Source organism: Eleginops maclovinus, chromosome 4 (genome assembly GCF_036324505.1).
Source record: "Eleginops maclovinus isolate JMC-PN-2008 ecotype Puerto Natales chromosome 4, JC_Emac_rtc_rv5, whole genome shotgun sequence".
NCBI lineage: Eukaryota > Metazoa > Chordata > Actinopteri > Perciformes > Eleginopidae > Eleginops > Eleginops maclovinus.
Window position 1 is genome coordinate 29,531,685 of NC_086352.1, and position 26,861 is coordinate 29,558,545.

A 26,861-nucleotide genomic window follows, 5' to 3' on the forward strand; every position below is an offset into this window, starting at 1 on the left:
TATAGAAGTCTCCAGCGATGCACACTCGACAGCTAAAGCAGTGTCTATCTAAAAAGGCTCTGGCCAAGACACCCAAACATCAAATATACTCATCATCCCAGATATTTATTTTCCAGCCACATCGCTATTTCCAGAGCCTGCGCCTTCCCTCCAGACAAGCCGGTATTTGTTGTGCTGTTGGAGGTGATATATATAGAGGAGACAGACAGAAAGAGATTCCAGTGGGCAGCAGTGTGGTTGCGCGAGGAGACGATGAGGAGAGAAGGCCACTGTGTGTCCCTAACGCTGACCCACCCTGCTAATGACAGGGTGCTTTCCGGGCCCAGCTAACCCCAAATTACTGCCCTCGCCACCAGCTGTGACCGCTGCACTCTCAATAAGCAAAAATGCCTTTGGATCTTTGATCCTCTTTCTATTGAAACCTAATGGGACCCAAAGAACGCCCCTTCAGCGATCCCTTCGAAAAATGTTAATGAAGCTCTCAATACTTCCACATGTAATTAACGTTTGTTACTTCAGTATTCAGTACTTCAGTCTTTTTTAATATGTACGCTTTTGCATGTTTTAAAATCCTGATAACGACTTTTTTGAGAATGGGATCTTTGCGTGATTCAGAGCGGCACATCAACACATCACATCCCATGAAAGCTAACCAAAGTTACTTCTACGTCATGTTTACCAAGGCATAAATAAACACTGTGTTTCAGAATGGATGTTTGTTGTGATACAGAAGATGAAATGTTAGACGGACTAGTCTCCAAAAGAAGGAGCCTACAGGTTATAGATGTTTATGTGTAAACGACTTCGGTTACCCAACGTTTTTTTTTGTTGCCAAAACCAAAAAAGGCAAAATTCTTTTATGGAAGATGTACTTTTTTTTGTTAACGCCCTGCTTAAAACGGTTAATTTTTAAACCTTGTTTCCCAAGTTTTTGTGTCTAAATTACAAATGGGGACATCACTTTTTGAAATGTTTTAAGTACTGCAGCAGCACAAATCAAGTAAAGGGAATGGAAGCATTTTATATTTCTGTGGGGCCTTTTCCACTCATGGTAACCATCAGAGAATGTCAGAGTGAAAGAAAAGCACTTTTATTGGATGTGCATTTTGTTTGTAAAAGCCCCTAAGGATTACATTGCATCCCATTTAGCTGCTTCCAGCTGTATTGCTCTTGTTAAATATTGGAACCCTTCAATAAAATGTCTCCCCATTAGTAACTTAAATACAAAAACAAGGACAAATTTAGTTTTGTCAGGATAAAAAACAAAGTGACCTCCGGTGACCCCCTCTTTAGCCATTTAAATTGGTAAAGCAATGCAACAGCACTGCTCAAGTTATGCTGTTGTAAGGGAAAGAGCTTCGAATAAGTATACAGCTAAATGGCTAAAGATTTAAAATGATACAAGAGGACACTGACCTGTCTGTTCCTTTCATCCACGATCCGGGTGATCTGGATCTTCTTCCTCCCCATGGTCAAAACAAATTCCTCCAACAGCCAAATTACAATATCAGAGGGCTCCAGGTAAGGTTTAGACTTCAACAGGCAGTCCTCAACACATAGTTCCACTGGTAGCTCTGTTACTCCAGTATCAGTTTGGCATGGCTTGCTGAAAAATAACAAGATAAAGACGGGGTCAACAATCAGTTAATGCATTTTCAAAATGTCATTTATTGCATGAAACAAAGAGTGGATGTTTACAACAGCATCACTTCACAAAAGGCCATAGATTCCTTGCACAGAAACAAAATCCAGTGGGCAGAACATCATTGAACTCTGGGATGGTCTTATCATCATCAGATGATATACCTTATATGACGGATAAAAAGATACATCAATACAGTTTACTGTAGTGTGTTTTTTGCAAGACCGCTTTTACTCAATCTAGTTTTGAACAATTCTGTACAAACTTTACCATTCAGCCAACCACCCATAACAACATGTTCTGTGTCAACTTGGCTCAACCACAATGATAGTTCTTGCAACGAGTCTTCAGGCTTTCCTTTCCTAATTTTTGTTCCTGGAAGGATGAACATCAATGAGTATCACCAGAAGTGCACAAAGATCCACTGACCATCCAGCAGAAGCAGCTAGTCCAGTGACAAAGGACTTGATTTCTCCCACCTAAAAACTCCTAACCGAGCCAAAGGCAGTGCGACCGGTGGCTCAACCAGCATTTCTGTCACAGCGGGAATGCTATTCCCTTTCTTTCTTCAACATCTCTCCCGAAGTCTCAGAAGTCTTTTTCTTTGGAACTGAATCTGTGACCAATGGATGAACAATAAACACACCAAGAAAGACTCAAGTAACTGAGAAATCTTCCTCACACACCTTCTCTAGCTGGCACCAAACTCCCTTTCACCGATGCACTACTTCACTTGAACGTGAAAATTCTGCCCAGAGGTTTTGAGTGATCTCGTCCCTGCTCTCCTCCTGCAGGAGTGGCCACCTGCCTTCCTGTGTCCCTCCTCTCCTCAGCCTCAGCGCTCGTTTCTGAGCCCTGCCCTCCCCCAGAGTTCCTTAGCTCTTCTTCTAATCTCATCTGATCTGGGAGGAGGCAGAGAGGGAGGCGAAGCCAGGCTTTATCCTAACCCACTCTGGATTACTGCAGCCTGTGAATCCCAGAGCTGAGCCACCATCACCCAGTTCACAGGGCTGGGAGAAATACATTGGTCATGCGCCAGCGGAAATGTACTTGTGATTACTTACTGATTCAAATGACTGCAATATTTGCTTGAATATAATAAAACATGAGTGCCAGTCTCCTGAAATGCCCCATGCAATGGATTAATGAGAAGGAATAAGAGGAAATAGAAAATCCTATGTTGATTTGAAATGAATTCAACATCTGTTTGTTTTATGATATCCTGGTATTCTACATTTGAGTGATTGCTTTCTCAGTCACTATTGAATTTCATATATTTCTGTGAAAACATTTAGGAGTTAAGTTTTATATAATTGCAATTGGTTTGCAAAGAGATAAACGCTCTCCTATAACGCCTCCAGATCACCACAAGCCTAGAGCCCAGCGGACCCTGCCAAGGCAGTTCAGAGTGCACACTGTATCAAAGACTTCTTGGGATTTAAAGGTCAAAATGATTTATCTTACTTAAATTCTACATGATTTGATGGCAAGACACAAATATATATTTTTAAAATGTACAGAATACATCCAATACAAATAACAAACACATTTACCACCACTTTGCAGACAATGTTTTCTCTGTGACGGTAAATCTCTTGCTGCAGAAGCTTGTAGAGCAATGAGCAAGTTCTACATCTCACTTCCCGGACATCTTGTCCTTATCGATGCAGATGTAATATGTTACTATGGCAGAAACTCTATCCTGCTGACGGGAGGATCAATACCACCCACGAGAGGAGCCGACAGGCTGCAGTCACCAGCATCCACACAAACGTCTCCGAGGCTCAGCTATGCCTCATTTTTTCATTACACCCAAAAGCAAAGCCATGCTATTCTAATACAATGAGAAGAACCACTTAAAGATGAAATACGGTAATGCAGGACTAGTTAACTTGTCACAATTTTCAAGTGTCTTCATACGTATATAAAAATGGAGATGTACCTTTTGAAATAAATTAAACCAATATTAATCTCATGCTGCTTGAATCCGTATATCTTAGACCCTCTGCTTGTTAAAAGTAACATTTGAAGATATTATTGAACAGCAAACACAAATGAAATAGCCCTTTCTAATCTATACTTGCCTCTGACCTTCTCTACATCCCTCTTTAACTTCAATATATACCCCCTGTCTCTCTGGATGTTTCCTTAAAAAGAAGTGCTAAGCCCCCCCGAGCGAACCTCACACTCAAACGCTCTTCTCTTTATCTCACCCCGTGAAATCCAATTCCTGCGGATCTTTGGAAGCGTGACCATGCTTTGTGAGGGTGTGAAACACACTTTTCCAAGGTTGGATTTCACAGGATTTCACATCTGTTACGCTCAAACAATAGCAAAGAGTCTCTTGGGCATTGTTGTCTTAGTAAATACAGCCTAAGGGTTTCTATCTAGCAATGCTATACACATAACGTGAATGTTTGATATGACGGAACAATGAGGACATATACAGTAAATATATATACGGTCAATGAATTCTTTACATTAAGATATGTGATGCACATACGGCAGCTTTAAATCGAGTTTAATTGCTTATTTGGTATCGATCAATACGATTCCCATACCATTTAGTATGTTAAATATGAACCTGGAGGAAATTAAGTTAGCTTAGCTTAACATTAGGACTGGAAACAAGGTATTTGGCTCAAATTTGGAATTTGTTGTCTTGTGGCCAATTGATAATGAAATTGATAATTAGCTGGTTGATATATTGTTAATTTAACATCCAAAAGCTTTCCTTGTGGTATTAGAGACCGTGACCTATGAATATAATGTGTGATAATGGTGAGGCACAGCAGTGCAGTTTAGTGCTGTCGGCAGGAAGAGTGTTTAAACCTGCCGTCCAGCTGGGCATCTCTGTGTGGAGTGTGCATGTTGTCTACATGCCTGCGGGGGCTTTCTCCCTTTTGAGACTCAGAAATGATCAAATCCATTTCACTAACAGCCAGCAGATGGTAAAGCAATAGAAAAACAGTCACTACCACGAAACGATGAGAGCAGGACTGGCAGAAACAAAAACTCCTCCACACAGCCCACTTCCTGTTGGCCATGACAACTCCAGTACTTCCTGTTTCATGACTTGTGTGTCTGACAGTGAACTTAGAATAGCCCCTCCCAAACACCTTCTCCCACACACATCACCGTTTCCTCATCAAGTCATAAATGTATCATCCAAAGTCTTTAGTTCTTACACATCAACAACTACACTAATATATGTCAAAAGCTATTTGTTTTAAACTCAAATGTTAAAGAATATTGAAACATTTGGAAAATGGGCTTTTTTTCCCATTTCTTTTTAGAGTTAAATGTGAGGATCGAAACCCCATATATCAGTCTGTTAAATGCAATGCTAAAACATATAGGATAAGGTTAGAAATATGTACCAAACCCCCCATAGTACCACAACTTAACATTAATAATACACCAGAGATCTTAGTCACCCTTCAGTAACTAGCACTCAGTTCCTGTTATCCTCTTATTCTCAACTGACAACAAATAGGGCAAACAGGCTGCATCTTCATCTTTATATAATACTTAGGAAACTCACATCCACCCCCCACAATACCCTTTATTTTCTGACCATGGCAGTGCCCCTCAATCACTGGCCCATTGACCCCAATAAACTCCAATAAAGGGGGTAAACAGTAATTGTGAGAAACAGTTCTAACATCAGGAGCACTAATTAAAAGCCCCCCCCCCCTCCCTTCTTTACGGTCTCCTCGTGTAAAGACTCAACAGAGGCAAAGCCGCTGAAGGTTAATCATCGGGATGTTTTTTTTTTTACGCACAAAGCTGCACGGAGTAATTGGCAACCCTTTCATCCCGCCACCTCATTAAAGACCCTGGGTTCATCTCTAATTGTGTTGACCTCACCATGACCTCTGCTCCAGTCACTCCAACAGCGAATCGATGAGGTGTCAAGCTGATACTACCCAGCATGCACCACTAGGTAACCCTGCAATCTTCTTCTACCTACCAGTATAATAAAGCAAACACAGTCGCCAATATTGGCAAGAGTAAACATTAGAGCTGCTCATATTCAGAAATCAGATTATTTAACGTGAATACTGGCTAACTTTGAAACACACCTCTACGCATTTAGAAAGAACCTCGGTTGGCTGCGTTCTGAAGTTAAATGCATCATCTTGTGCACTTGATAGATCATTTAGACACTACATCTATGATTAAATGTGTGCTCCTCTGAACTATTTAATCATAAAAACACTGGTTGCTATATGTTCTGGTAGTTCTTTCCTAGCCTGCAAATAAAAGGAGACCACCAGAGGCAGTAATGCATCCAGCAAGGTGCAGCCAGACCTTTACCCAACATCGAGCTGTTGTCCCGAAGCCCGCCAATCAAGATCGGGCTGGTTTTATGACACATGACATAACAAAGTTGTCACTTAATCCCAATAATCTTCTTTTCACAATCATTGGAAGATAACAAATGATTGAATAAAATAAACTACTCTCCCGGTCCTGCTGAGATTATTCAGACGTGATACATCAGAGAGCTGGGCCTAAGTGTCAGCATAGAAACAAACACGGTGAGATTCATGGCCGTTCACTTGAAAGAAGATGAAAGCGTTTCCGTTTCAGCGGCGTTTGCAAAAGCGACTGATGAAATAGATTACATTCTTTCCCGTCTTCCCTGCAGCTGCGCTCAACACTAGCTTTCCTAAACTTAGCATTTTGCTCCATCTTGTCCTTCTTCCCCCAGCATCATATTTGCATCGTATCCATCAGCAGGGAGAGAGGGAGAGAGGGAGAGAAGGAGAGGCTCTCTTACTCAAGGCATAACGAGGCGGACTGATAGAAGAATCTTCTCCCCCGCCAGTCCGGACATTCTTTGAAGTTCTCATAAGCAGAGTTTTTATAAAAGTTCTAAGGGGGGGCTTTTAATGGTAAACAGAACTATGTGGTGGACCTGCTCCCCAAGGGAGGTGGAGTGAGATGCGGCTTGCTTACTGGCTGAAGTGTCTAACACTTCCCTGTTTGGAGTAGCACTGAATGTGCCAACCCTCCCCACATGCCCAGTTGTGAATACGGGTTTCCTTTGATGTTAGTAAAGCGAATGACAATTTATGTAAAAACGTAACGCTGTTGCAGCAACTTAAAAGAACCAGCGATGAAATTAGCATTTTTCATGCAAATGATGCTCCGTAGCGATACACACTCTTTGAATAAGCACAAGTTAATACACATGTCACAGCTGGCAACAACAGTTATTGCAAATGTGTCCTCTCGTAATTATGCCCAGTGTCAGTAGAGCTGATCCTAACTGGTTTCACTTCAGCCTTTCCTATCGCTTATTATGTCATTTATTGCAAGGCAGGAGTAAGGAAACCGCATCCTGCTGTTGTCTGATGCCGGAGCGCGGCAGGAGCACGCACTGTGATTAATTCATCACCCACAGTCAGACGGGCTGGTCTCTAGTATCAAGCAGCTTGAGTATCGACGCCTGACCTCTGCTGCTTTGCAGGTCACTGAGCTAATGAGATCTGCCTGAAACGTAATAATTAAACTCATCTCCCGCCACCAGCAGCGCAGCCAGTTAATGCCAGGCTGAAGGCCACGGAGATTGGATGGATTAAAGTTTCATCTGCCATACCACTTGACTCCCCTGGTCAGTTGGCAATCCTAGATGCTGTGTGACTGTGTCCAGAATTAGTTTCAGTAAGGAGAGGAGTAATTACCGCTTTGGCCACAATTGAGATGGAACAGAAGGTGTGCAATAAGATGTATATTTTACTGGCTACACCTGAAGTGCACATATGGTGTAGGGCTGTCTGAGGCAAAGCAACATGACAGTGGAAGTTGTGTTTCCATTCCACTAGCATTTACTTGCTCTTGTTTTGTTTTTCATTGGTCGAAAGGTGTCGATACTAACTGGTGCCTGGCTTTTTCTTGTTAAACGCAGCAAAAATAGTTAGCCGATACAACAAGGTAACGTTCAAAGACTTTAATACACAGCTTAGTTGATTTTGATTGGTCAATTTGAACCTTTCAGAGGTTGAAAATACTTGTTAACAACGCAGCTGATAACATGGCCAATGCTTGAGGGTCAACGGACCATGTTCAGTGATATTAAAAAGGAGAAAATCACAGTTTTAGTAAACCCTAACGGGAATGCAGTGTAGGCTCTGGCAGCCTTTTAAGATAGACTTGGACAGTTACAGAAACCTTGATCAGTGCTGTCGTCATTTTAAAGTTCTCCTATTATGCTATATTTCAACAATATATTGTAGGGCAATATCTATACAAAACATGTCTGTGAAGTGTTTTGCTCAAAATACCAAACAGATCCCCCATTGCAGCATGCCTCATCCCACTCTATTTCAGCCCTGTTCCTGAAGTGCTGATTCTGTGACTTTCGCTTTAAAATCTGAGCTGAAGCTGAAGCTTCTTTACACATACTCTCTCCAGTACAGCGTTAGCTCTGAGTGTTAGCGATGCTTGCTAATTCAAACGCAGACCATATTACTTCCGAAACAGAGTGGTTTCAGCTCGCCGACTGTATATGGGGGACGATAGGTTGGGACGTGTCACGTGGGTGGAACATTGCCAGGAGTTCAATGTAAAGCCAGCCCACATTTCGGTTATGACGTCATATCGGCAGAAGATCTGGATCAACTCGTTTGTTCCCCTGTTTTTAGAGATGTGGGTAAGGAGGAAAAGAGAGAGGGTTGTATTCTCTGACACTTCTTGAGTCTCCTTTCACACCGGGGACACATTTATGTATAAAATACAGCAAAAAGTGCATTTTGCATGATAGGGGACCTTTAAGATACGCGGTTGTTTCCACAGTTCCAGCTGTTGGAAACAACCGCGTAATGCAATCAATAAGTGAATAAAATCAGTTTGTATCAATATTTCGAGTAAAGTCATTGGTTTATTTAGTATGTGGCTTTGTAATAAGCGGTAAAAATGAGTGATGCTGCAGTCATTAATTAAAAGATCACCCTTCAGCATGATCAAGATCCATCTGCGAATATACCACTGGCAGAATATTCATGCAACATCGATTGCTTTTTAAAGTACTGAACCGCGGATTGAAAATAAAAGCCAAAAGTAAGTAAAACACCAAACCTATAATTGACAAATTGCAGCCTTTTCTCTCTTTAGTGGCAGATGAAAGGATTAAACAAGTGTTTTACACAGCATTTTTAAGCACTGTTACTGCCATCAGCTGAGAAGCACTACCTGCAGTGGAAAACTAAATACTGTGCATGCGAGTTGTGTAAAATCCATTTAAAAAGGCGCACCATGCAGTGGAAAACAACTTAAGCAGCCGCCACCAGCTGGCAAAGGCAAAATAAATGCAGGCAGGAACACTTGAAATTCAATTGCAAAGGGGTGTAATTGGCTGTAAAATAATACTTATTTGTATGTAAAAGGGCCATAAACACCCAGGGTAAGAATTGCATGAACATACTGTATCCTTAAACATTAGCACAACTAATAATTCTTCATGAAGGCCATTTAATTAAGCCCAATTAACACGGGTGATACTTGATTGTAATTTGGCCGGGAAACCCGGGTCGCTAGATCTATGTTGAGGCATAATGTCTTAACATTACAAAAAGCATTCTTATTAAATGAACATAATAAATGAAATGAATTTCATACTCGACAAGCCCCAAGCTTCAGGGCTGTCTCCGGTTACTCACTGTTCTCCAGTATGCTGCACTGTGACTCTCAATCTCCCAGCCTTGTAAAAACTCCAAGACAGCAGTCTACTCATTTAATTACGGACCCGCTGTGATGTCATTTCATTATTGTGTTGCTTTTATGACGGTGGGATAAGATTTTCCTGTCTCAACAGAGAGACACTGATGTCATGCCTGCAACACAGATGGAAACACAAGCTGCCCTGTAAAATATGGCTTCCGTACTCTCTGTTCCTTTCATAAAAACTCTAATTGGTCGTCGGCTGAACTTTCAATACCAACTCATTATTTCATTCTTTGTTTCTGCCATTGTCATGCTTCAGCTGTGACTGAGGAAAAGTGAGAACGGACTAAAACAAAGTGACACTGCACGGGTAGAAATGTCTTGCTTCCCAGCTGTAATCATGTGGCGTACAGTATGATTTTTATAACAGGCAAGAGAGGCTTGAGCCCCACTGGGCCAATAAAATCAAACAACTCTCCAAACCACAACTGCTCCCAGACAATTCCCTGTCAAGGACACTCAAACACATCTCATATACGGACTGTACTTTGGCTGGAGAAGTAGCTTCAAAGCGCTTTCAGCATGTTATTATTTTAGGTATTCTTGACAAAGAAACTAATAAACCTCTGATTCATAAAATATAATTGCAGAAAAGCAGTAAAGCAGTATATTGTGAAATCCAGAAATGAGAACAGTTGTTTTGCTATTTCCCTTTTAAAGGTACGTATCTAGTACTTCTTTTTTTATTGAGAAGTGGGATTAGCCATTTCTGGCGGCCTCAGTTTCAAAGTGAAACAATGTTGTTCTAGGTTAGTTCCATTTTTCCCCCCAACATTTTTCCCTGGACATATGAGGCCCCCAACAACATCTTTATGTCCCCTGAGGGTCCTCACCCCACAGGAACACATCCCTTCGGAACCAAGATAAGATAAGATAAGATGTACCTTTATTAATCCCAGTGGGGAAGTTCAGTTGTAAAAGCAACAACAGAATAAGAATGAAAAAACCAGGACAGTACACAGGATAAATCAAATGAACATTCAATCAAATGACGCACAGGTGAGTATCTGTTAATACGGAATCAGGGAATTCAATGAACAGGCTTGATGTACAGTCTGGGTTATTGTCAGTGAGTCACATGGTTAACCCCTTGTTGTGCAGCCTGATGGCTACAGGCACAAAGGAGTTTCCCAGGCACTTAGTGCTGTGCCGAGGTGGGATGAGTCTGTGGATGAACGTACTCATCTACACTACCTCTGCGTGGAGGGGGTGGGAGGGGTTATCCAGGATACTGTCCAGTTTCCTCTTCCTCGTCCTCCCTTCAGCCAGCTCCTCCAGATTATCCAATTTATTCCAACTACAGAGCTATTGGACAGCACTGGTCTTTAGATAAAATGTGTCTTGACAGATATGCTTAGGACAAAGGTGAGCGAAAGATAGATGTAATATTTACAGAATTAAAAGTTAGTAAAGCCCCCACAAATTCTAAAGTGCAGCCACATGTGCAGCAAATCCTGCTCTACGCTCACTGCAGATGAGTTTGCAGAGCTTCATCAGAGAAGCATCTCGAGCCTTTGATCTACTAAATGATATTATAATGAATTCTTCAACATTTGGTTTTTTTCCAGCTCTCATTGAAAAACTGTGCTTTCAGCAAAGTGATATCATCCTTTCAATGTTGTGAAGCGATGCTAAGTAGATCTAACGCCGCTCTCCTTAGGGTCCTTCAGGCAATCTCCTATCCCCCAACCCTAAACCCCCTACACACATTCCCTCACACACCAACACTACCGTTTCTCGGAGACAGTAAGGGACAACTAGAGTTCAGTTAAAGCCGGTATGGAAGAGTTTCCACATGCATTCAGCTCCATCACTCTTGTGTGGAAAATTGTTCCTTTAAGTAAATGTGCCACTAAAGCATTCAACATCAACATTTCAGGGTGAGTGGAGCACATTGTCAAGATGAAATACTGACACACTCTCAAAGGTTTGACATGCATTTAAAGGGGCCCTATTATCCTCATTTTCAGGGTGATATGTTGTGTCTCTACTGTGGCATGCTTTAATGTTCAGAAAGCTCTTTATGTTTCTCATACGGCCTGTGCTGCAGTACCTCTTTCACCCTCTGTCTGAAACCAGAGCCCAGTCTACTCTGATTGGTTAGCTGGTCGGATCTGTTGTGGTTGGTCAACCCCTTAGCCTATCATGAGTTGGAGCGCTAGCCAATGGAAACATGAGTGTTATGTTCTCAGTGGACATTTTTAAACGACAGCTAAAGACGCATTTCTTTAGATTAGCTTTTTATTAGCGACCCCTTTTAAATGGTCTTTTAGTCTTTAATATCTACCTACTATTATTGTTTTATTGGTCTTGTATTATTTATGTAACAGTTTTAATAGCAACATTCCGTTTAAGTTGGTCTTTTAAAAATGTTATTGTTTATTATTATATTACCATACCTTTGCAAGAATGTATCTCTTAATCTGCTACAATATATACTTTGTTGTTGAGCTGCATGTATCTGAATCGGTTTTAAACATCTGTTCTTGTTGTTTGTTTTTAACTTGTGATGTATGCCTTTCTGTAAAGCACTTTGAGCTGCATGTCACGTATGAAAAGTGCTATATAAATAAAGCTTTATTATTATTATTATTATGTAGTGATGTCACTCTGTTACGAAAGTAAGCAAAGGAGTCACATGGAGGCGTTTCAGGCAGGGGGGGATTGTGTGGGATAGAAAATCCCTCTGGAGGGAACTTTGGGATTTAAGCCTTTTCAGATCATTTAGATGCACAGGAACCTTTACACCACACTACAGGAGAGGGAACACCCAAAAAAGCACAACAGGGCCTCCTGAATGGAATAATAGTTGTGCAAACCTTATCAGAATGAAAGTGTAAGCTGCCTACACAGAGAGTCACCTGCAGAGGTAGAGCCAGAGTAGGAGTATAAAAATGGCTCCCTCACATACAGCTGTTATCTCAGTAGCTGCCCTTTGAAAGGCTGGAGGCAACGAAGGTCAAAGTTGAAATAACTTTAAGCATCAAGGAGACCGCTTCTGCAAAGTTGGTCAGCAAAGATCATATTTGTATGCAGCTGGAATAGCTTCCATACTACAAAGTGCTCCTTTAAACTGGATTGCTGAAAAATAAGAGGTATATCATCTGGGATTAGATCCCCTGGGATTGGAGGATTTAATTGCTGTAAACCATGTTTGAGATCACACTGTGTGGGAGATAACACCAGCCCGACCACCGAGGCTATGCAACACAAGCTGACTCCAATTAACAGTCATCAAAGCAACACATTGTTATTGACATTATATTTTCTTACTGACTTAACCTTCATATACCAACAATTTTCAATAGCCAGTAGAAAACCGATATCATGACTTCTCAAGTCACAGACTGAAAACCTACCGGTTTCTGCTGCACCTTAGACAATAACAACTGAGAACCGCACTTCTCAACGCCGTACAGTTACAATAGTTCGGCTTGTTGAAATCTATTGTATGAGCAGTGTTCTTGCTTTTGAGTTTGTTTTTCATGGTTTAATGCACTTATTGTAAGTCGATTTGGACAGACACGTCAAAAGCTCATTAATAAACAGATAGGATTTAACCAGAATTGCCTTTTAGCTACTGTATTTTTAAGGATATTTCAGTGATCCTGCACCCTGGTCTTAGGAATTTCCCTGGAAGAGTAATAGTAAGATGGGTTACAAGAACTATTTTAACATCATTTCTTATTTTATTTGTCTGAATAGTCACAATTGCCCTTAGTTGAACATATACCAGTTGTTAGCATAGTCCCTAACTCAGAAAGCAGTGAGAGTCTTCATGTACAGCCAGCATTTATGAAGTGTTGGCTCCAAAATGACAGCGTCCGGACTCTGAGCAGACCCAAACTGCTCTCTGGTCTGGACCCTGTCTCAGCAAATCAACACCGAGTTTAATTAGGCTGAGCCGCCATTGACCCAACATGACTGTTTGAGTTGGCAAGGCGGAGGGAAACCTATTTACTGTGAACAACAAAGACGGTTTTATATGACTGCCGAAAAGTAGATTGCAAGGCTAATATTTGGAAATTGTATGATTTGATTTCTGTATTTATTGAGTGTAATTTCTGAGCTCCTCTGCGGCATTTTTAGCATCAAACGTGCGGGTGTGTGGCCCAGTGGCCAGGCGGCAGGCAGCCAGAGGTTGGGCTAGCTAGGAAGGAGCAGCTCCAGCCTGATTACCAAAGCAGCAAGACTTCTCAGGTCCATCAGATTAGAAGCTCTTCCTGAAACCACAGCGAGGGCAACAACGAAAGCCCTCACTAGAACATATTGCTCAACACAGCAACATGATTGCAATCTTACTTCCCTATAAAAGATGCATATAAAACTGTTTTATTTCCCCTGAGCCTCCAGCAAAGTCTGCAAGTCATTTGAATACAGTTGCATAATGCGTAACATTTAAGGAAATATTATGCGCTGGGCTCACTCATTTATTTCCAACTGAAATTATGGTTCAATAATCTTAAAACACAAATATCTGTGATTATAAGTCATCCCTTAGCAAAGAGAAAAATAAATGGCCTACGTATTGCCAGAAAAAGATCACTTTTGTTATGTTTTGGAAGAGCTTTGGCCCATTTTCACAAAGGGGTATCAGATATTATCTGAAAGTGTCAGTATGAAAAAGCCTGAGTTTCTTAATATCTTAATTTCCCACTCAAGTAAAATAACGGAGGCCCATCAAGGCAAGTGAATCTCTAGATCCACCTTAAAAAGATTGTCCAGGAGAAGATGAATAACACAGGAGACGACTATTTAGATCCGACTTAGAAAATGACAACGATGTTTTCTCCTGCCTTGCCCTTCAGGACTCTGGTACGTCACGTGGCTGCGGAAAACTTGAAAATAAATTAAAAGTTACAAAAATGTTAGTTATCTGTTTTAATTGTTAAAGAAGGAAATGTTTGGCCTCGTTCTGTTATTCGGGAGTTTCAATGAGAGCAGAAATCCCCTTCTCCCACGGCTTTTCTCCTAAAATCAGTTTGCACCGAACTGTAGACCCGCTGTAATGAGTGGAGCCATATTTCTGGATGAGATTGGTGAAAAAAGAGGAATATATTTAATAATAATAATATAATAAAATAAAATAAAAGAAGGCAGAAAAAACTCCCAGACATAAGTGAAGTGGACAGTATGAGCCTGTTCCGTTCCATAATTTCATCAGTCTGGATGTTAGCATTAGCACAGACAGGTACACACAACATGCCTCCACAGCAGAAAAGAGTCATCAAAACATCTCGTCCTCTGTGCCGTGCGTGATTCAGCATGTTATTGGTTTAGCCAGACATGGTCACAGTTAATCAAAGTGGATAAGAATTGCCTCGGTCCACACAAGAGCAGCCTGCTTGAGCTCGGGCTCCCTAAAACTGGCCATGTTACTTGACTAGAAAAACCGTAGGCCAGTCAGTCGGTAACGGGCGACTCTAAATAGTCTTTGGATAAAATACACACACACGCACACACAGTGCAGCGTCTATTTCTTCAGCGTGTGGTGCAAAAAGAGAAGCCTGTCCTTCAGAAGTGTTGCTATTTCTGTTTACCACAAGGCCCCAAATATTCTATCCTTAGGGAAACTAGGAGGGAAAGAAAACACCACTGGGGAACACATGGACTCCATACAGGCGCCCGAGGAGCCGGACTGCCGGGGGTCAGGTGGTCAAAGTCATGTTACCGGTTACAGCTTTAAGTCCATTCATGTAAAGGTGTTTCAAAAGTGATATTTTATCCCTCGTAGGAAATCAGCAGCTCTTTGTCCTCTTTATCACCAACTGATTCAACACCAGTCAATTCAGTTTTAGACTCAGAATGTGATGCACCTTTACTACGGCTGAACAAATAGTGGGAAATGTTATCAAAATCTCAATATGGAACAAATAACAAAGCAAGCACAATATTTTTCAATCATGATGAGATTTATGATGCGAAAATGACCAATCCTTCATATGTTGTAAATCATAAATCATCAATAAAAATGTCAATATCGGTCAAAGTAATCTAAATTATTCATTTGTTTTCAAATCATGCAGCAACTGTGTTTGAATGGTAATAAGTAAATGTACTCGAGTACATTTTTGTGATACATACACTTAAATTAAGTCAAATTTCAAATATGAGATGAAAGACAACGTGATGCTGGAGAACATTTCCTTTGAAACATAACTGGCAATACAGTTTTGTTTGGGGGCAGTATTGCTTCAGGCCGGTATTCATGTGTTTGATTTTGTTGGTAACAATGCAATTGATGTCTGTTCAAACCTAAAGTATCATTTATGGAACCTATTTCAACTTCCGCAATTGCCAATTAACAGTCACCAACCTTTATCACCAGATGTATAAAAGAAGAAGCTTCTTTCTGAGACTAACAAAGAAAGAGACATGAATCACTTCAATAAACACAACGTGAGGTGGATCGATTGTTAAGGTACTGAAATCTACACTACAAAGATAAATATGCAGGTATCTGGCCCTTTATGTGAGGTCACTATACCTAAGTATCCATGATGCCAAAGAACTAGCCTAAACTGATTGACACCCATCAGAAAGAGAAATGTATGCATAAATCAAACGGCTCTTGAAACAGCATTGTTCTAGCATAAAGACCAAGAGTTTTGATGACTCAGAAATGTCTGGAGCCAGATTACATTAGGGCACAGCAATATTTGGATTTACATTCTAATGAACTAATAAATGACATCCAGCCAGTCAGTGTTTGGAGGGTTTGGCATACAGAATAAAATGTCTATTAATGCCAGGTTTAAAAAATATCTACATTGTTGTCCCACATGCTCCCCATCTTGACAATGTGGTTTTTTTTTAAAGCTAAGGCTTCCTGTTTTAACTCATGTAGAGATGATTAAGGTTGGGTCCATTTGTTCAATCTCCTTATGTGAAAACCCTGACCTAAATATTGAAAAATGATACATGTGATGTTTCTTTCAATGTGAACACTTGAGACATACATCTTAATCAGATGTTTACTAATCAACACCTTATGTACCCATTATGCAAAAGACAGTACCTCCCTCGAAAGTTAAAAACACATTTTCAAAACTTTAAAAACACAAGACGTTCTGGGTTTTTATCGTCCCAAGGATGTCCTAATGATCCGGAATAGCCATATTATCCATACAAGAAGGTAGGACCTGGAGATGGCTTTATGCATCCTTCAGTAACTGAAATGCCAGAAGGCTTTCACAGGGCTTTGCAACATATTGCTGACAGACCTTAACATATCAGGGGGAAGTATTTTTTTAAGGACATTTTTGGTCACTTTCCTATTTCCTTTCCCGTTCTGGCCACCTGATGGCAAATACTATCTTTTCAGCTCCATTTTTTTGGTCTCCACCAGACACAGAGGGTCATTGCTTATCAAATCAGATGGAGGTTTCTGTTACGATTTGGGATTATGGTCAAAAACATATGTATAGCTTTATGAGACAAAATAAATATAAACCCTGCATTTCGGCTAAATTTGATAATGCATGTTTTTATGCCTTAGAATTGTGTATTTTGTGCTTTAGGTTTCAGTATATTTACTGTAACTCATCCAGGCTCTAAATATGTCAAGGGCACCGAAACAATGGCTTACAACAGATCTAAATGATAAATAAAACGATGAATGTCATATTTGTAATTACTGGCCTTGCACATGGAAAAAGTGTACATTGGCTATGGGCCCCAGGCTGTCCCTAAAAGCAAATAGATACAAGCATTTCAATATTTCCATTGTTGTTTGCTCATTCTAGAAACCTTAAATCCGTAATGCCATTCAAATGATAACTGAACAGAATTCTAAAAGAAGACAAATATAAACACCAAACAAAATGAAAGTATATCTGCTTCAGACTAGAAAGTATCCAGGATATCTAAGCCAGAGACAACTGAGTGTAGATGGGAGAGTTCTCCATCCCATATGGTCCCTGTGGTCTCAGCAGTCTGACAGGCTGACAGTGTAACCATGACCTGATTACCTGTCCCCTGAAGCCTGTAATCACTAAAGCCAGCAGACAGCCACTGTCAGTCCACTGACAGGCAGGATAATTGAAGGTGATGCTCCATGCCGCTACCCCCGCTAATGAAATATGAAAACAAAGAGCAGCGACCTGGCAGTGAGCAACCAAAGAGGCCTGAACCCCAGAGCAGGACCTTTTTGTGTCTGTTCACAAGCCACTTTCCAGCCACTGTATCTGTGTCTCTCCTGGTTCCACTGTTACAGCATAGATTATAAAAAAGATGCCTAACCCCTAGCCTTCTGAAGTTACTTTGTTTTACTTGGAATTGGATTCACAGGCTTACTGTAAAATACTCAGAAAAGCATGTCTTTCAAACATAACTTAGTGAGGACATCTGGTGAAATGGCTCCTGACTGAACTAAAAAGTCTCAGAGGAAGATTCAAGAAAGAAAGGAAGGCCAGGAAGCGGTCATGTTGAATAAATAAAGCTATTCCATACACAACTAGCAGAGACTTTTGGAGAATTCCCCAGGCCCTGCCAGGTTATGTGAGCAAGTTAAACCATCTTCACACTGACTTTAAATACAAATCTGTGACAGAGAAAAGGGATCTGTGTGAGCCCAGGGCAAATGTATTAATGTATTGAATTATACTGGAGAACAACATTCAGAAAACCAGGAACTATATTTGTCTTGGGGCTCAAATAGTATAGAAATCTCTGTTCAAATTCCAGGTCCAATGCTTATCACCTTTCTTAATGAGTTGGCTAAATAACTTTATGAGCAAACATCTGTAAAGCAACAGCAGAAACTAGCACAACAGCAAGGCCAATCCGCTCCCTGCACTGCTCTGAAAAGCTCCAAATATCATTGAAATGGAGCCGCTTGGAACAAATGTGTTAGAGTAAGAATGTATGTACACAGACTAAAAAAAGTCCTTTGAGAAGATTCAAACATATTTTTCATCTGAAAGGTGTTCTCCTCCTGTTTGGAAATCATACAGAACACAAATATAAAAGATCATAACTCTTTGAGGTAGTTGCTGTATTTCACTAATCTAAACACTTTCCTGTTTTACATTCACTGACAAAAAAAAAACTACTACTTCTTCCCTTCTAAGTCTTACATTTTTCTCAATTCTCATAGACGCCACATCTTCAGCATTAAAGCAACTGGTTTTCAAACAGAGCATGCATTTTAAGTTAAAAACCTTTCAAATATGTGGCAATAGAGGGAGAGACATTAAGGCATATTTTCAATGCTGTCTTAAGACAACCCTCACATGCTGATATGCAATTTGAAAGCACTATTGGATTCTGTAATTGGTCCTATTGTCAATACTGAACACAAAATAACACAGAAAACTGTATCTAATGTTTTTCTTTTTCAAACAAAACTATATTAGACCATACAACTGGCAAGCTCTTTTTAGGGGATATAGTACGGCTGGTATTTTTGAGGTACTATACTGACAGCATTTTGGGGGGGAAAAACCTCTTTAAATTGTAATAATGCAGAACTCGTTGTTCAACTGTGTGACATCAAAGTTGTGTGTTTAAGACAACCACCTTCATCTATTGCTAAGAGTCAGTGTACTGGTACTATAGCATTCCTGTACTGTAATAGGGACTCAAAGTGTTTCTGAATTGTAATGAACTTGTTTAGTATCAGCTGTTGGTCCTACTCCAACAGCAGCCCCATTAGTAAGCCTTTTAGAAAATATTAAACAAAAACAACACTTTCTGAAACAGCAGGTTCCATTACATTAAGACACAGGAGTATCCCAGGAACACATTGGAGAAAGTAGCTTGCCGGCTAAAAACAGCTAGTGGTTTGCACAGCGTTGCAGGCGGAATCAAAGTGTTATGGAGCTCTCCATCACGGCTTATCACAACATGTACAGTAGGCTACACGTACTGTACTCACATGGAAGGACACGTAAAGCCACAACCGCTCAACAAAAACACATTAAGTAGTTTCTCGACGTAATTCTGAATTCACTTTTAGCTTAACGAGCATATACTGTCATTATTTTTAAGAAACAATGTAACGGACCAAGTTGCTGTGTGTTGACAGGAAAATCGGAACATTATAAGAAGTGGCTCCCCTCCCTCTGAGTCTCCACAGCGAACAGACAGACAGTAAACAGACTTCTCACACATAAAGACAGAAGACTTACCCCTCTGTATACTTCTGTAAATACTGCTTTTTATCAAAGTGACTCCCGCAAACAAACAGAGACAGAAGCTCTCCGCTATATTTAGGAAACTGACAAACTCACAGCCGCGCGAACCTTAGCTCCTCCCACCAGCGTTCACTACGTCAGCGCGCGTGCGTGTTTGCCTCATCCTACAAGACCAACAGCGTGTAAGTGTTTTTTTCTGTAATATCGTGTGTAAGTAATTTTGTGACGTGTGTCAGTAAATGTGAGAATATTACTACCAGTAGGCAATTTGTTAAAATGACTCTGGGGTAGTAGCACAACTAAATAGCATACTTTATAAAACCTAAAGTCAGGTTTTACCCTGTTGGTATATAGTTACAGTTAAACACACACATGCACAGGACCTATGCATTAATGGAGATGTGTGTAACTGGAAGCAGTTTGGGGTTTGGTGCCTTGCTCAATAAAACCTTAACAGTGCACATGAAGTAAACTTGCATCTCTCCAGCTGATAGTTCACAAAATGTATGTGTTTTGAATATTATTGGTCTGTGCTGGGAGTTAAACCAGTGACCATCAGGTTCCCGAGAGAAGGCAGTCTAATCTGGACAGCTCAATGTCTGACTCCTGAAACATTTATGAAAATATGGAAAAAGGTTTAAAAATGAGAAGAAACTAGTTCCACTATGACCCACCCCAAAAAATAACATGCAGTATAAAACTGTTGTTTTTGCATAGTTCAGTCCTTCCAAAATAAAATACAAAAACAGATCTAAAATAACAGAAACAATACATATCTTGAACTTTGGATACTGCTTCATTTCCCACCAATTTGAAAAGAGGGAATATGTGCTCTGTTTACCACTGTACCCACTATTTAAGCCTGTGATGTGATTTTCTCAGTGTATTGGGACTTAAATAAATCAAGGCCTCAGTGTTAAGTCCCCACAGAGGAGCTTAATGAATTTGCTGGATGATAAGATGACAGTATAAATCTGAGATGTGATAATAAACCTATATAAAACCTGTGATCTTTCTATTTTACAGTGTTGATATCAAACTCACCAGCCTGCAACCAAAACAAAATTCTAATAACGATCCATTGATATATTTTAGCCCTGGCCTAAAGGAAGGTGAAGAAAACTTGTGACTGGATGGCAACAAATCCAAGTTTTTCAAGCAGCTGAGAAGTTGTGCTCGAAGCGCTACATGGACAACACTGTAGATCAAGTGTTTACTTATTCAAAACCAAGGTAACGGTTTGATTTTCAAAGGCCTTCCTAAGTACAAAATATAAATACGATTCCTTTAATTGGACTGCTTTAGTGCATAAAGAATTGAAAGTTGTGTTTTTCTCCATTTTAAAGAATGATTAAACCAATGGGCAGCAAATATCAACATTATGTCTGCTGAGAGCCCAGAGGTGAGAATGAGAACACAAGACAAGGCAACAGGAAACGGGGACACTAAAAAGTGAAGTTCACAGCTGGGACCGGAACACTTTTTGACATTCATTGGATTATAAAGTTGGCCAACTGTCACTGTCCCTAAAATGTCAGCAATGTAATATTTTTAAATGCTGTGCATTTGTTGTCAAGTTGGTGAAGATGTTGTAAAATATTGCGTGAAATGTTAACTTGAAACTCAAGTCTTCAGGCATTCAATGTTCGGCCATAAGTAGAAAATACCTCTGGTGCCACCATGTGTCCATAAGGCAGATTGCAGATATCTACAATTACATTTTCGCCTGTAATAAATCCAAATTGACATATGGGTCAATCTTACTATTCGGTGCCATTTCAGCATGGTAACTTTCAATCAAAAAATACAAAATGTTTGATGTTTTTAACATTTCATCTGAAAGAGGGATTTTCAAACTATAAGAAAAATGTATTGGTCCAGCTATGGATATTATACTGTAATGTTTTTTTACCAAATTCTTCACACATGACGTAAGCCAAATGTCCACCCTGTTATGGGACATTCTCATTCCTCTTGATAACTGTTTTGAATGCACAGTTTTAGTAATATTTACATTTTCTAAGAGCTACAATGTCCCTCATTTCACCCTGCAAGGATATTTTCAGAAAGTATGCATAAACAAGCATTATATTGAAAGAGGCCATGTTCAGTTTAAGGCACAATGTAATTTCAACACATTTCTTTTAGATTTAAAAGGAATATAAATGGAATTTGAACCCATTTTTAAGTACATTTATTTTGCTGATTCATTCCCTTCAAATAACCACAGAGACATGCATTACATTTGTTGATTTGATTTAATTAACATAAAAAACACACACAGGTAACAGGATGGACAGAGGAGAAACAGGGTGGACAGGAAGTAACAGGGTGGACATCAAACCAGTGAACAACAAACATTCAAGAAACATTTAGCACCTCTCAACAAACTCATGTAGATGCATGTCCACATTGAACAAACTCTCTGTACACCAAAAATCACTCACACCTCTCACCTCTCAACTATGCAACAACAAGACAGACAGAGACAGACACAGACGGAGACAGTTATGGAACAGACCAGCAACCCATGTGTTTTCCAACAAAATCCCACACCATCTTCTCCAGCTGAACTGACCTCTTATTCAGAGGTTGTGGCTCTTTCATTAGACACACAACCTGGTCATCCCTGTACCATGAAATGTCCTCTCGTGGACTTGGCCAGTAGAACTTGTTGGTGCCATTCTTGTGCATGCATTTTACTTGTACATCATCCTCAACCTCCAAGATGATGCCTGGGTAGGGCTCACCATCATAATTGATAATGCACCACTGACCAATGTTGCCTTTTGAGATGTTCTCAGGCCGTGATGGTCCTTCGGTGCAATGCAGGCTTGCCTCTTGACCCATGCTTGCCTCTTGCCTCCTCCCCTGTCTGACATTCCGTCGTCCAACAACAGATTGTCTAAAACACAGAAAGCATACAGTATCGTCACAATTAACAATCACTCTTTATAGATAAATGTCTATGCACCAGTTCAAGGATAGAAGACCATTAGACAGAGACATACATACATAGAGACAGATAGAGACACAGACACAGACACACACACACACACACAAGCACACAGAAACACACACACACACACACAAACACACACACACACACACACACACACACACACACACACACACACACACACACACACACACACACATTGTAAGGGCAAGATCATGTTTGATCATTCAAATTAGAATCTACCAAATCAACAAAGCATTTAACTGTCAACTTTCTTCTAACCTTGAGGGTCCGGGTTGTGGGGCATTTTCTGGCTCTGGGGGATTATCTGGACTTGGAGGAGGAGTGGTCATTGCCTCAAATGCCGTCCTGCCTTTGGCACTATCCCTCTGCTTTCTTTTCTTTTCTCGCCATTTCTTTCTCTGTGCTCTCTGATGTCTTTCACTGAGATCTGCCACTTTCTTTTTTCTTCCTTCCTCTCTGTCCTTTCTCCACTTCTCTTTCTCATTATTGAGATATTTCTCTCTTCTCTCAGGGTCAGTGTCACGACGTGCCCTGTAGCGCCGCTGCTTTTCAGCTGCAGACAATGGCGCCATTCCCTGACAAATACATGCATACTATTTCAAATCATATTTTTTGGAAGTATACAGCAAATTAATACATAATACGTTAATAATACATACCAATTCACACTTAAAGAAACAAAATGTAAATCTTATATCGACCCTGTTACTATGTGTCCCCCCTGGTACCGTGCATTACAGTAACAGGAGGGACAGTAACAGGGGGGACGTTTTATGCTAAAGTCAGCCATTACTGCTAATTTGATGAACAACAAGCTAGTACATGATGATCACTGACAACGATTTTAACATGTTTATTAACCATATTATCAAAATTACAAACAAATATTAGTTCCCACTATAAACAAGCATAACAGGGTGGACGTGTTATGCTTGACCTCATCAGTAAACCTTTATAAAACATTGAAATAAATGTTGAGTAAAGAGTGGTTCTTACTCTGCTTCTTCTTGAATGTTTTCCCTCCAAAAATATTGTTACATTAGAGAGTCATGTGACTAAAAGAATAGTCAGATGATGCGTTCTATGGAATTCTCATCAGAGTAACAGGGGGGATAGTTGACTCAGGGACATAACATATTTGAAAGATTTTAAGCATTTAAAATGCATTAATAACAGAAAATAACATCTGGTGAGAAATACTTTAAATAAGACAATACAGAAATGATGAAAAACCTTGAATTTATTAGATTTTCCTTACTTATATATGTAACTGAAGTCACGCAAACATGTCTGGGGACATAGTATTTTAGTGTACTTGTGCTAAAATCAGACTATTTTATTTTAAATTAATTTATCCTGTGTACATATAATTGTGTCCTATGGTAGAGGGTGGTTAAGCATACAAGAAAAGGGTTTAGAAATAAGTAGAAGCCCATTTGTACACAAAATATACCATATTATGTCAATGGGACTCAAATGGCACCAAATACTAGGAATGACCCATATTCATCACGTCACTTTAACAATATATCTAAAACTCAAATCTCCCAATGCCATGGTACTCACCCGAATTCTGACTATTCACAATTAAATAAATTACATGCCGGCCTGGTAGAGTAAGAATAGCATTTTTCAGAGGTCTGAAATTGTAATAAGTGAAAATGATATGATACGAAATGATCTCTTGTCTCTGCTGCAGTCTGAAAGCGCTACAGTGTTAGATTCACACTTACAAGCTAAAAAACAGATCTCACTCAAGAGTCATCACTCAACTGAACTCTCAAATCCCCCCGCCCAATCACCACCCACTATCATCAGAAAGCAACAACATAACACCACATGCTTTAAATCCCATCACCCCACACCACAAGTCAGCCCCTTTATATTTGTTAACGAGTTTTCTTGTATTTTAGCTAAAAGTTCTTGTGTGTTTGCATCAGCTAAACTGAACTCCAAGTTAAATCAAAGCAACACATTAAAACATAGGCTGGTTATTTTTTACCTTCTTATGTTGGATATCTGTACACCAAGAAACAGGTTTGAGTGTGAAGTGCTTATTAGATTAGCTCTTAACATGCATTTTTTTCAAGTAAGGCATCCCTTTATATATTTATGTGTGAAAATGATATATCTTAATATCAGTGGCGGGCCGTGCATTTCACACCTAGGCCTTCAGTGATGTCCTACAGTCCTACCTGAATTATTCCACCTCTTAATACCATCATTATGACGCCATGGCTCTAGAAACTATACATTTAGACAGAAACGCAGTATAACCGGGCGTTGCATCACCTTAACATAGTCAAGTACAACAGAGTTATATGAATATTTCTGAAGCATTTATAATCAATACATCAGCATTTACAGTTAACTTAATTAATCAGATTATCTGACAAACCGCTCCTTGACACCTGTGTCCGTCACATAACGCCAGCTGCCAACAAGTGCCAGCTGTGCTACATTACCCACATCTGACGTCTCGTCCACCATAACAGCGACAAAGGGTGCTTTTTTAATCTTCATTTTGATCTCTTCTCCCATCACTTCAGCAATAGCATAAATCAGGTCGTTTTGTATTTTGCCTGACGTCCCAGTAAACATGTTGTTTGTGTACAGGTGGTAATGCAAATCTGTGTTGTTCTCAGCAAGAAAAGAAAGAAGCTCCACGTAGTTTCCTCTGTTTCTGGACTCGGCGCTTTCATCGTGTCCCCTAAATGAAAGTTCCTGTTTACCCAAAAACAGGACACAATCAATCAGTCTTTCAACATTTCCCTATTTTTGTTCACCCTTTCGTTGTGGAGCTCCGTTTCCCTGCGCACTTGTTCGTTGAGCTGTAGATCCACTCGGGTGTCCCCAAAGGTTTTCAAAAGCACCAGTGCTTCCAAGTGCCCAGCTGTGCTTTGGTGTCTCGTTGAGTGTGGCTCCAAACACCAAATCGATCAGTTGCAAATACCAGGCATTCCCGGCAGTACAATTTGCAGTGCCTCTCGGAGGCTGTGAGCCAGGGGTACCACTCGTAGTTTCCCTGCTGTGCTAGGCTCACTAGCGTTGGAGTTGGTCGTTCCCTTTTCAAGATGTGTAGCTTTACTTGAAAAGTTCGTTTTGAAAATGGCGTTGTAATTATATCTTCGACCAAATTGATCTCTTCTCCTCCTTCAGCCATTGTGGGTTGAAAAAAAAATAGCTTGTAGAAATCTACACAAATTAGCTCGCTCAAGTTCTAGTTCTGTTTGCTAGCTTTGCCCATAGACTGTATGGCTCTGCCTACTGCCTAGCTCTGCCTCTCAATAGTGCGTATCCAATCAGAAGATGTGCACGTGCTAACGTTAGCGTACGCCTGCTAGCTGGCCCGTTGTCGCCACCTCGAAATCTGATTGGTTAACGCCACAGCTTTGTTTGCGTTCACTTTAAGCTACAGCCGCCCGCACTGTTGATTCTGAAGCATAGACTGTATATATTGATGGACAGAGGTTCGTCCGTTAAAATTGAAGCAAGCGCTAGTCCAGAGCCCCCTGGTGGCTGGCTGCAGTACAATGCGTAGCTCCGCCCATTCCCATGTATTTTCAATGGGCAAGTAACCAACTTTCTATGTCACTTTTCTCACCTAAAACAAATTTTGCATCCACAACTTTTTATTCGAAAAAATAGCTTTCAAGGTGCTTCACATCACACCATTTTTCTTTTTCCCGAGAAATTATTTTCTTTAATGTTATTTTAATAAATATAAAAGGGGCGTGGTTACACTTTGATTGACAGTGCAGCCGCTTGCAACCTCCTTCAACATTTCATTTCATTCAGAGTAGCTGTAGGCTCGGCTGTAGTTGTGTTCTTTTGTCAGGCAACTCATATTTGTTTTATTTGCTGTTATTACTTTACATTTATATATTGACAGTCATGTCGTGTTGTGCTGTTGATTGTACTAACAGGCCATCTCAGGGGAGCTCTGTGCAGTTTTTTCGGTAAGTGAATATTAACTTAATATTAGCTAGCGAACTCATTAAAATGACGGTAGCGATAGCTTAGCCGCTAACGTTAGAAAGTTAACTTACGGTTAACTTAACTTAACTTACGGTTATTACGGTTAACTTACGTTAACGGTAATGTCAATTAAGTTATTAGCTGGTAAACTGGTGTCTACAATCAAAAAATATAAGCTGTCTGAGGTGTATTACACAAACACAGACAAGAGGTTTGTTTTACATACGTTACACTTACCGGAGAAAATCCAAATACCCAGACCGAACTGGGCACTGTAGTTTCAGCCAGTTTAGCCCCAGAGAGTCGGACTCGGCCTGTGTGTGTGGTGGGGAACGGACGGAGAAGGGGGCGTGTTTCACTCGATAAGGGGCGTGTTTCACTCGATGAGTGG

At 40.3% G+C, this 26,861-nt stretch overlaps 1 protein-coding gene across 2 annotated transcripts in view; it reads right to left on the minus strand.

Moving 5' to 3' along the window:
• The window catches only part of LOC134863842 (myocyte-specific enhancer factor 2A-like), a 46,644-nt gene extending 27,017 nt beyond the window's left edge, over positions 1-19,627 (minus strand). For both annotated transcript variants that reach the window (XM_063882576.1, XM_063882575.1), the window contains exons 1-2: positions 19,504-19,627; positions 1,417-1,606 (exon numbers count right to left, since the gene is read on the minus strand). In XM_063882576.1, coding sequence (XP_063738646.1) covers positions 1,417-1,470 — 54 coding nt within the window. In that variant the 5' untranslated portion in view covers positions 1,471-1,606; positions 19,504-19,627. The remainder of the gene's footprint in view (positions 1-1,416; positions 1,607-19,503) is intronic.
• Positions 19,628-26,861: the final 7,234 nt, after the last annotated feature.